The sequence below is a fragment of the Leuciscus leuciscus genome (assembly GCF_965113295.1).
Source record: "Leuciscus leuciscus genome assembly, chromosome: 4".
Lineage (NCBI taxonomy): Eukaryota > Metazoa > Chordata > Actinopteri > Cypriniformes > Leuciscidae > Leuciscus > Leuciscus leuciscus.
In genome coordinates this window covers 21,003,318-21,015,345 of record NC_138728.1, presented here as the reverse complement: position 1 = coordinate 21,015,345, position 12,028 = coordinate 21,003,318, and the positions used below count along the sequence as shown (strand labels likewise).

Here is a 12,028-nt window from a genome sequence, read left to right as displayed (position 1 = left end):
GCATAGGACCTATCTGTTGTCAATTTTAGGAACGAAAGAACTTGTGGGATTTCTAAAGGTTTGATTCTCTAGTCAAGTTCAAGTCTGCACTCAATGCATCTTTGATATCAAGAACACATCCAGGTACTTCCACGCATCCTCTGTTCTTGCGTTCTTCAGTATTAGAATTGAACATCAATGGTACAAGAACACAAGGACACAAGATCACATGAGAACGCATATTGAGAAACAGCCACTGGCTAAATTTTGAATAGCATACTAATCTTACCATTTCTGCAAACAGCAGTGACATTTCATTTAAAGATAGTGGCTACTATTTTCAGTTGTGTCTAGAATGTTCTCTGAAAGTCACATGCAACATTCATTCACTTTGTTTATCCTGCAAGGCTTCTACAATCTATGTGTCTTAGCATAAACTTTTTGTGTGTGTGTGTGTGGTTATTTGTGCTTCATCACCTGAGGTTTCACTCATAAGCTCTTCTTGTGTCAGGTGTGGGTCTGGCTGCTGTGGTTCTGTCCTTCTGGCTCAACATCTATTACATCATCATCATTGCCTGGGCTCTCTACTACCTCTTCAGCTCTTTCAAAGCGGTGAGTGTCTATCAAAAAGCACAAAGTCACCAATGTGCATTCTACCCTCTCTCTCTCTCTCTCTCTCTCTCTCTCTCTCTCTCTCTCTCTCCCTCTCTCTCTCTCTCTCTCTCTCTCTCTCTCTCTCTCTCTCTCTCTCTCAAAATGTATTTTGTCTACTATAATAAAAAAAAAAGACTCATCAACTTTTTGCATGAGAATGTGGGGGTTTTGTTTGTCATATGTTATCCTTTGATCTCTAAATAATCATTTGATTACTTAATGAAAAAAATGTTAGGCTATCACAATGATTTTTTTAATTGCATGCATTGGTCAAATAGGTTTTGTGGTGTTAATTCTCACCATCCGTGTCTTTATCTGCTCTAGTGAATTCAGCTACACTTGCCTGGAATTTCTTGAAAGTCTTCTCAGAATTGTTCCTTCTTTCAAGTTCTCTCTTCCTCCCTTTTCTCTGTATCCCTCTCCGCCTCCTTTACCCCCTTAAGCTTTCTGTGGCTCTGTCTTTGCTCTAGAGAGTGTTTTAAAGGCTCCACAGAAATAATAACTGCCTCTGTTTTGTGGAAATCGAAGTGCAGTTTCTGCCATGGGAATAAGAGCTTGTCTCGAAAGCAGGAGGGAATCTGAAACAAAAAAGGCCTTTGTTTTGTGAATGCATTGTGCTGTTATTTTTCAATGCTTTTTAATTTTCATATATATATATTTGAACAAATCATTTTTAAAACATTTGTCTGATGGACTGAAATGGAGTGGAGAAAAATCTTGTAGGCTTACATTGGAGGAGGGACCGTAACCAGTCAGAACACATTCCATAGCAACAACCAAGAACACCTAAATGACCAAAATGGCATGTGACGATAATAAACTACTAAGCATAGCAACGCCCTGGTAACCACCTTAAACCCTAGCAACTGCATAGGAACCAAATAAAAAACAACTTCAAAGAAGAACACTTACTTAGCATACTTTTCAAAAGATTATTATCTTATAACACAAATAATATAGGCTACTTTAAAATAATATACTAAAGTGAAATCTCAATGCAATATTTTCATACACTTATTTGCATGTTAATTGCAACTAAATGGAAATGTAATCATCGTTTAATTAAGGTTTTGTATTAAATGCAATTAGCTGAACCACTTATAGGATAATTAATTTTTTTAATGTAATTTCATAATTACATCTGTTATCTTTGAAATATGGTTAAAGTGTGATGTCAAATGTACTGACAAACATTTATGGTAAACTTTTAGTTTGACATTATTACAAAGTGCACATTAAAAAAAAAATTACATAAATAGGTTAAGAAACATAGGCATGAAAGTGTACTCTCCTTAAATATTCTTATTTTATTTCTTAAATATTATATTATCTGCAAGTACAGTTTGTTAAATATTCTTTTAATTATTGAAGCACACTACAAGTGTGAACAGAACAGGTTCAGGAACTAATTAACAACCAGGAAAACTGACGATAACTGCAAACTCAGGGAAAACACAGGAACATAATAGAACATACATATGACAGCAATGAAGCACACTTTCCTTTCACAAGGGTATTTCAAATCTTACATTTTAATACTCTCTCTCTCTCCTTAGGAGTTACCATGGCAAACTTGTGATCACCCTTGGAACACTGATCGCTGCTTTTCCAACTACAGTTTGATGGACACCACCAACCTGACCAGTGCTGTCACTGAGTTCTGGGAGTGAGTCAACACAATTGTGATTTTAACACTTTGGTCTTAAAAAAAAAACAACAAAAAAAAACAGTTGTATTGTAAGATAAATTCCTGTTGCACTGATCAAATAGATATTTCCCTGTCTGAGCTGTGCTTAGTGGTTAGCACACGTGGTTAGACTTTTTCTGATTCCTTCAAGAATAATTTTCTTGTTTTGTTATCATTTACATTCATCTGTGGAGCACAATAGTTGGAACAATGTTCACACTGCCCTTTTCTACATTATGAATAAGTCTTGACCACCGCACTCATAATCTCAAATTTGGTCTTGTACAAGAAGGCCTTTGCGCAAATTTGATCAGTTATGTCATGCACAAGATTAAAATCAAGTTTGGAATCATTAACATCAAACCCTGACATGTATGTTTGAATGTGCAAATGTGTTACCAACCCAATCTCACGGCAATTCGTACGCATTTTACGAGGTGGCTAATTCGTATGAATGCATATGACCTCACTCGTATGAATTTGTATGATTTTTTCTAAATCTTTCATATTTTACGAGTTGTCCAATTCGTATGAATTCGTACGAATGACCTATCCCTGACCCCGCCCCTAAACCTACCCATCACTGGGGTTTAGACAAATTGTCAAAGTGAGGTTGTACGAATTCGTACAAATTAGCCACCTCATACTCACTTGTACAAATTCGTACGAATTGGTCGTGAGATAGCATTGGTTATACTGTTTTTTTTAACTATTTCTTTCTTTCCTGTTCAAAACATTGACCAACAAAAGCAAATCATGTTTAATGCCTAACTAACAGATATATGATAACTCTATAGGAGGAACATGCATCAGTTAACAAATGGTTTGGAGGAACCAGGGGAATTGCGCTGGCCGTTGGTTGGAACTTTGGCGTTGTCTTGGATTCTTGTTTATTTCTCAATCTGGAAAGGAGTGGAGTGGACTGGGAAGGTGTGATATTATTTCTGTTCCTCATACAACAACCCAGAATGTTGTATTTCCTACCTCTTACCTATCCTCACCCCCTTTGTGCATACTTGCCTTCTCTTTTATCTCATTTATTCACACTCTTGCTTTTGGTTTCTTCTTGTTTTTTCCATTTCAGGGCAAGCTTTATTGATCAGAGGTTGATTTTTCAAAGCCCAGTTGACTTCATGAAGTTATAAATCATGTTTTATGTATTGTGTTGTTTCTTTCTACAAATCCATAGAAAAAAAAAAAAAAAGAAACAAAAGAAGAATCTTGGAAGCATTTGATGAGAAACCTTTGAGTTCAGATCTTTAACTTTAAATTGCAGACTTTGGCAAGTCTGAGCACAGTTTTGCGATCTCTTCAGAACTGTTTTTCCCCTTAGGAAAAAGAAGCAGGAAACTCAACTGTGGAAGCTCAGTTCGATCTCATTACTTTCTAGATATACATAATGTATTTATTTAGCATATTATACATTCTCGTTGTCCAAGTCCATTTTTTGACATAAGCGTTGCAGAAATTGCACAGTTTAAGCACTATGATGAGTAGCCAACGGACATGTCTTAAATTGTAAGCCATTTTAATGATTTATTTATTTATTTATTTTCCTGGAGAGAAGGGAAAATGGCTCTCTTTATCTGCTCTTTCTCTGAGGATAATTGAATTTTAATGTGATCTCTGCTCTGGGGAAGACATACGTTTTCCGACACTCTATAACCTTGATGGACATCACTAATTAAGGACAATCATTATCCTACACAGCAAAAACACATTCCTACCAATCATCAAACAGAAGCCAGAGAAAGCATTACACTAACATATTAATAATGTTGTCCTCTACACCTACTTTAAAATGATTCACACTGTAACTCTCTCTCTCTTTTCGTTTATCTCTCGGCCTCCTCAGGTGGTGTATTTCTCAGCCACATATCCCTACTTCATGCTCTTTATTCTGTTTTTCCGTGGAGTCACTCTCCCTGGGGCGATAGATGGCGTTCGCTTTTATATCACTCCAGACTTCAAAAAGCTTTTAAAATCTGAGGTAAAAATCCTGAAATGTATTTTATATTTTATATTTTGAATGATATTTGATATATTAAAGTATGAAATCTTGAATTTGAGAACTTAAAACACATGTACATCATTTCAGAACATTCATGTTTGAAAGTGCTGGGAAATCATTTGTGACCCTGGACCACAAAACTAGTCACATCATTTATACATCATCTGAAAGCTGAATAAATAAGCTTTCCATTGATGTATGGTTTGTTAGGATATGACAATATTTGGCCGAGAAACAACAATTGAAAATCTGGAATCTGAGGGTGCAAAAAAATCGAAACATTGAGAAAATCGCCTTTAAAGTTGTCCATTTATGTACGTGATTGTGCTGCATTCACTCACAAAAATAAATGTTTTATATATTTACGGTAGGAAATTTAGAAAATATCTTCATGGAACATGATCTTTAATTAATATCCTAATGATTTTTGCCATAAAAGAAAAATCGATCATTTTGACCCATACAATGTATTGTTGGCTATTGCCACAAATATACCCGTGTGACATGTGACTGGTTTTGTGATCCAGGGTCAAATTTTTCAGCGGATTGACAGCTGATTTCACAGGACCACGCTCAAATTCGTAGATATTCACATTTTTCATCAATGATAGACACTAAGTTGTACAATATTGACATTAAGGTAATCTAAAACATAAACCCCTTTGTGTTTTCACACCCTTTTGGAAAACACTTTTGAGTATGATAATACAATAAATAATTATGGAAATGATATGAAATATTAGAGAAGAGTAGTTTATTTAAATTATATATTTTAAATAGTATATTTAAAAGAACATTACCTAAATGTGAACTGAATGTAATGTTAATTGTATGTTAGTTGTAATTAAATGAAAACATATTCTATTTAAATTTATATTAAATGCAATTACTGTAGCTAAAGTGCTTTTGTTGTGATTTCATAATTATGTCCATTGTCTTTTAAATATAGTTAAATATAGTGTTCTGCTGAATGTACTAACAAGCATTTATGGTAAACTGAAATATAATGTCATTACTATTCAACTATACAAAATATTTTTGTAGTTACATTTGAAATGATAAATTTGCAATTTAGTACATTTAAAATATATAAACTTTAAATGTAATATTGGATAACACTGTTAAAGTACTTTGCATGTGCTTTAGTATGTTCATCAACATATCAAAATAAGTGAACTTATTTTTAAAGCACAACACAAGATTATTAAAATATAATGATTTAAAATGTGATACGCATCTTAACATTATAACAAAAGTGAATTTGCAAAGAAACATATCCATGAAACTGTACCCTCTTTACACTTAAATGGCCTTAATATTATGAAGTTACAAGTACATATTCATTTTCCAATACACAGAGATCCTGAGCCAATAACCATGTGTGATAGAATGAATCTTTTATGATTAACTATTAGATAGACTAATATAGCCTGCACTTCATAATAAGCTGATACAGTATTTGAGAATGTGTTTATTTTGACTATCAATAGTTTGCGAACCTTACTATTTTTCATTTACTGTAACCACTACAGTGCTGGTGTAATGAAGGTAATCAGCCTTTTTGTATTTCTAGATTAATTCAATGATGTTTTAAATTTTTTAACATAATTACTGTTAATATTTGAGACATATTTGAAGCTTTAGGACAAGCATTTTTCTGAGTAAGTGAGCAAAACCAAAATGTTTTAACTGACCATACTCTAAGCCCCCCTTAAAATATTACTGAGACTTTCACTGTTGCTGTCCGTAAATTTCACAGACAAGCTTTTACTCTTTTCTATGTCCACGGAGGATGCCATTTTAGAGTTTATTGAAAGCTTCAGTATTTTACAGACATTATTATTCAAAGATATGGTATCCTCAATATTTCTGTCCTCTCTTATCTTGCAACATGACAAGCTTTACTTTAAGAAGAGCTTAAGTAGTTTACAGAAATCTTCAGGTTGGCTAAATCATAAATCAAATGCATGTAACTAGCAAACATGGTAATATGCACTGACAGTTCTGATCCTATCAAAATTTCTCATTTTGCATTTCTTCTCAGGTGTGGTTGGATGCTGCCACTCAGATCTTCTTCTCGTATGGTCTGGGTTTAGGTTCTCTTATTGCTCTGGGAAGTTACAACTCTTACAACAATAATGTCTACAAGTAAGAAATACTAGTCTCTGTCCAGATGTTCAGACATTATGTACATGTGGTGTGTACTTGTCATGCAATCTGATGTGCAGAATTACCTTTTCTCTGAAATTATATTCAGTTTGTGGTGTACCATTTTTTCACTTTTGATTCAATTGACCTGATTGTTGTTCCATCTGTAGAGATTCTATCATTGTGTGCTGTATAAACTCCTGCACCAGTATGTTTGCTGGGATCGTCATATTTTCCATTGTGGGCTTTATGTCGCACATCACAAAGAGACCCATTGAAGAACTGGCTGCTTCAGGTCATTATGTCTCTTATACATTTACAAATTCTATTATTGCAAACTTTAGCAACTTAACTCAACCTAACTATGGCATATTTTTAAAAAGAGTAGTTATTACAGAACATCGCATTTAAAGCAATCATGACTTGATGATTTGGCATGAACATGACATGCTTTTATTTGTTGTTGTAAAGTTTGAAATGGGGAAATTAGACTCATATTTACACTTATGATGTGCAGGTCCTGGTTTGGCATTTCTGGCCTATCCGCAAGCAGTCACACAGCTTCCCATGTCTTCACTCTGGTCTATTCTCTTCTTCTCAATGCTCATGATGCTGGGATTGGACAGTCAGGTACTAGACACACACACATGTATTCTATTTGCAATCTATTTGACAAATCAAAATAATTTATTATTTGCAGTAGTCAACATTATTCCACAGACACTATATATGGCATTACTTTAATGCTATATCGCTAGAGCCTGAGATTTACTGAACTCACAATACTCCTCTAATGGTACTACATTTAGCAGCATCGCACGCACCATTATTATTCTATAGATTTCAGAGCTAAATGATTTTTTAATTATTCAAATTAAAAAATTTACATATAATTCATGCGGTGTTATTTTTGTTGTGTTGTGTTAGGTGTGTGACAGTTATGCCAGTGACAGAACTGATCACAAGAGAATTCAGCACATACAATGTAGTCTCTTCACATAGCCATTTTAGCTATTGTTAGAGAACATATAGAAACATAAAATATAGCAACAGTAATTTTTTAATGTTTACTTTCTATTAATAAGTAACTGCTGTAACACCATAAGCATTGACTCTTTGAAACTTAAAAACAAACTTAAATAATTTTATCATACAAATCTTACTTGAAAATATTAATAATAAATAATTAATAAATATTTTGTTTTAGAGTTATTTTGGCCCCAATTTTGAAACTCATTCATTTACTTAAAAAAAAAGAAAAGAAAAAGGTAACAAAAAGCATACAATTTTAAAGTTACTCCAAAGCTTTGCTGCAGAAATTCAGTCTGTAATGTATACTATACTTGTTTCTATTTCCTACACTGTAACATATTATATGATCAATAAGTAGTGATAAAATATGTTTTTTTTACATTGCTTTAACTCATCAAAATAAGTTTTTAAGTTATTAATTAAAAAAAAAAATTGTCAGTTGAAATGACTTAAACATCCAAGGTGATTGTACTGAAAAATTGAAGGCAGCAACTTTTGTTTACAGTGTAGTTTTAAAACAACTAACTACTAAAAATGCTAATAATTTAATATATTATGTTGATGTGTGGAAATGCTCAAAAATGGTTTCCAATACGTTTTTATAAAAGTGTCCAGCGGTCAACCGTCATGAAAGCACTGTTTCAGTGAATGACGTGAGTATAATAATGTGTACATGCACACTTGTCTGTGACAGTTTTGTACAGTGGAAGGCTTCATAACCGCTCTAATGGACGAATATCCCACAGTCCTGAGGAAGAGAAAGAAAGTCTTCATCCTCATTGTCTGCATTGTATCCTTCATCATCGGCTTCTCCAACATCACCCAGGTAAAGATGACTTCTGTTTTATTAGTTTTATAACTGTCTGTTCTCTTCAGCGTCAGACAGTAAGTTATGATCTTATAGTAATGTGTGTGCTCTTTTTTAGGGCGGCTTATACGTGTTCAAATTGTTTGACTACTACTCGGCCAGTGGAATGTGTCTTCTGTTCTTGATCTTCTTTGAGACAACCTCCATTTCTTGGTTTTACGGTACATCTCCTAATATAAACTTAGACTAGAATACACAGGGTTGAGACATTTTTAGTTTGACAAATATATGTGAATATACAGTATATATATATATATATATATATACAGACCCTTTCCAAAAAATTAGAATATCATGGAAAAGTTGATTTATTTCCATAATTCCATTCAAAACGTTAAACTTCCATAGATTATAGATTCAGGGCCCACAACTTAAACAATTTCAAATATTTAGTTGTTTATTTGTACATAATTTGGGCTTCCAGCTCATAAAACCCACGAAAACAGGATTTCAAAAAATTAGAATATTACATGAAATCACACAGTAATTACACAGTAATACCATGGTCATTGAACCAGGTTTTGGTTATTTTGGCAGTGTGGGCAGGTGCAAATCCTGCTGGAAAATGAAGGAAGCATGAAGTGCTCTGACAATGGTAGTCTGGATTTAATAAAGCACAGTGGACCAAAGTCCTCTTTTCTGATGAGAGCAAATTTTGCATCTCATTTGGAAACCAAGGTCCCAGAGTCTGGAGGAAGAATGGAGAGGCACACAATCCAAGATGCTTGAAGTCCAGTGTGAAGTTTCCACAGTCTGTGTTGGTTTGGGGAGCCATGTCATCGGCTGGTGTTGGTCCACTGTGCTGTCCACTCAACGCAGCCGTCTACCAGGACATTTTCAGAGCACTTCATGCTTCCTTCAGCAGACAAGCTTTATGGAGATGCTGACTTCATTTTCCAGCAGGATTTGCACCTGCCCACACTGCCAAAAGAACCAAAACCTGGTTCAATGACCATGGTATTACTGTGTAATTACTGTGTGATTTCATGTAATATTCAAATTTTTTGAAATCCTGTTTTCATGGGTTTTATGAGCTGGAAGCCCAAATTATGTACAAATAAACAACTAAATACTTGAAATCGTTTAAGTTGTGGGCCCTGAATCTATAATCTATGGAAGTTTAACGTTTTGAATGGAATTATGGAAATAAATCAACTTTTCCATGATATTCAAATTTTTTGGAAAGGGTCTGTATATAGATGTGAATGTGATTGAAAGTTTCTTAAAAATGAACAGTTCAAGCTAACCTCTGTACAATTATGTTAAAGGAATATTATGGGTTAAATACAGTTTAAGCTCAAGGTGCGGACACATTTACCTTTTATTTGGTGAATTTTCACGGGCTTTTCAATAGCGATTGTGAATTTCACTTGAGGGCAAAAGATTTCCCTATGTAGATTTTGCATTTGTTAAAGTTGGTCATGCAGATTTGCCACACTGACTTGATTTGAAAGTGGCTTCTGTGTGAGCAGTGCTTCAAACATCATTTGCACTAATAACAATAGACAATGGACTTTTTGTGCCCGCAAAATTTCATAAAAATTCTGCTAATTTGACCACACCTTCAGTTTGGAATAAAAAGGTATGAGAAAGTCTTTAAAGATACAGTATGTGTACATTAATTGTTAAATTGTTCTGCATGAAGTTATATATTTTGATATATTGATTTCCATTGGAAGTGCATTATTGTAAATACTGTGTTTAAATATGAGGGAGTCATATGAAAGTTAATAGGCTACACGTAGGTCCCTGAACCCTTGTGTGTGTGTGTGTGTGTGTGTGTGTGTGTGTGTGTGTGTGTGTGTGTGTGTGTGTGTGTGTGTGTGTGTGTGTGTGTGTGCATCTCTTCTCGCTCTCTAGGCGCAGAGAAATTTTATAAAAATATTGAAGACATGATTGGTTATCGGCCTTGTGGCTTTTGGAAACAATGCTGGATGTACTTTACTCCAACAATTTGTTTGGTAAGTATATCACTTGCAACTTGCAACATCTTTGATATGTTTTCAAAGTTGAACTACTTTAAACTAGACAGGGTTGCAATTGAAAGATGCGTTCACACTTGTAGTTCGGTTCACTTGGTTCTTTTGGTCTGGACCAAAAAAAAAAATTTTAAAAAAATTTAGTCCTGGTTTGCACTATAATTTTTAACACCGAAATATCTAAAACTACGCACACAAACATGTTGCTTGTCGAACGTATATAACAATATAACCAAAACAATATTGTGCACTGGGCTAAATGTGTTCGTTGTATGTGCGTACATACTGTATGATGGTATATGGTGGAGCTGACAACTTGTAAAAAACAAGTATGCTTGAGCATTCTGTCCTTTTTAGTAGAGGTCGAGCAATAATGGATTTTACCAATGCCGATAACCGATTAATCAACCAATTATTTTTTTAAATGGATAATGAATAAAACCAACATAACATATAAAATAGTGCTGAACTTTATTATAGAAATAAAACAACAGTAATGGACCATGAACATATACTGTACTTTTCTAAATATAAATAATACAAATGTATTATTTATACCTTGATCATTCATGTTAATTAATAGTGCATTACCAAATGTTAAGAGACAACTTTAAAATGTAAAAATGTAAATGTTGCAATTATCAATGAAAATACTTTTATTAACCTTAGTCAACGTTACAAATGGACTCTTATTGTTATCATTTCATATAAATCCAAACAGTTATGCTTAAAGATGGGGTTCTTTATATATCTACACAAAGGCCATAGCATTGCAATTAGATACACATGTGTATTGTAAGTATATATCACACTTTACTTGCTTCTATTTTAGAACACTTGATGATTATCTAATCAAAATAACAAATTATCTATTACAGAGAAGATAAAAAAAAGAACTGAAATTGGATGCGTTTCTGATTTGTTTCTGATATGTTTCTGTTGCCTGCATGAACATATATATTTGCTTTCTTATGTCACTAGCTTTAAATATGCAACTTCGCTGGAGAATGAATGCATAAAAGCGACCAGCAGGATGTAAATTAATTCAAATAGATGCTAACAACCATGACATTAAACATTTGGGTTGGACTTGTGTGTTTTTGTCACATTGTTTTAACCGCTTATGATACTAATGTTAGCGTCCTCTCAGCCTCGACGACAAACATGCTGCTGTTCTACACTAATACAGCATCTAGTCAACAAATTAATTACTTCATAATGATATGAAAACGTACTGTAGTGTAGTGTATATATATATACATACCGTTTCGATTCTGTTTTAAATCCACATCTGAAATGTCCCGCTCTATGCATTGTGCTGCCTCACGTCAAAACAAACTCCTCAAAGCATCAGTACTAGTTTTTATTTTGCCTCTAGAGGCCGCTCTCGTACTGTATAATGATATTGGGCCCTTCTCATCTGATCCAGCAACAGATGCAACCCGGAAAAAGTATCGGTATATATTTTTTTCTGATAACTGATTGCACCAGCAATCGGTTATCTGTGCCGTAATCGAGTGTAATCGGTAATCGTTATCTGTTAATCGGCAAAACCGAATAATCAGTTGACCTCTACTTTTTAGAGTTGCATCTTGTGACTTCATGTCCTGTTTTTGGTTTGTTGACCTGTCTTTGGTTCGTGTTGCATTGATATTTCATTTGAACCACAC

General features: G+C 34.0%; 1 protein-coding gene across 1 annotated transcript in view; it reads left to right on the top strand.

The window, feature by feature from the left end:
* Positions 1–12,028, top strand: part of slc6a1l (solute carrier family 6 member 1, like) — a 65,036-nt gene that overhangs the window by 43,724 nt on the left and 9,284 nt on the right. The window contains exons 19-28 of the mRNA XM_082167470.1: positions 491–591; positions 2,190–2,299; positions 3,118–3,250; positions 4,176–4,310; positions 6,376–6,479; positions 6,650–6,774; positions 6,997–7,109; positions 8,206–8,337; positions 8,438–8,540; positions 10,240–10,340. Coding sequence (XP_082023596.1) covers positions 491–591; positions 2,190–2,299; positions 3,118–3,250; positions 4,176–4,310; positions 6,376–6,479; positions 6,650–6,774; positions 6,997–7,109; positions 8,206–8,337; positions 8,438–8,540; positions 10,240–10,340 — 1,157 coding nt within the window. The remainder of the gene's footprint in view (positions 1–490; positions 592–2,189; positions 2,300–3,117; positions 3,251–4,175; positions 4,311–6,375; positions 6,480–6,649; positions 6,775–6,996; positions 7,110–8,205; positions 8,338–8,437; positions 8,541–10,239; positions 10,341–12,028) is intronic.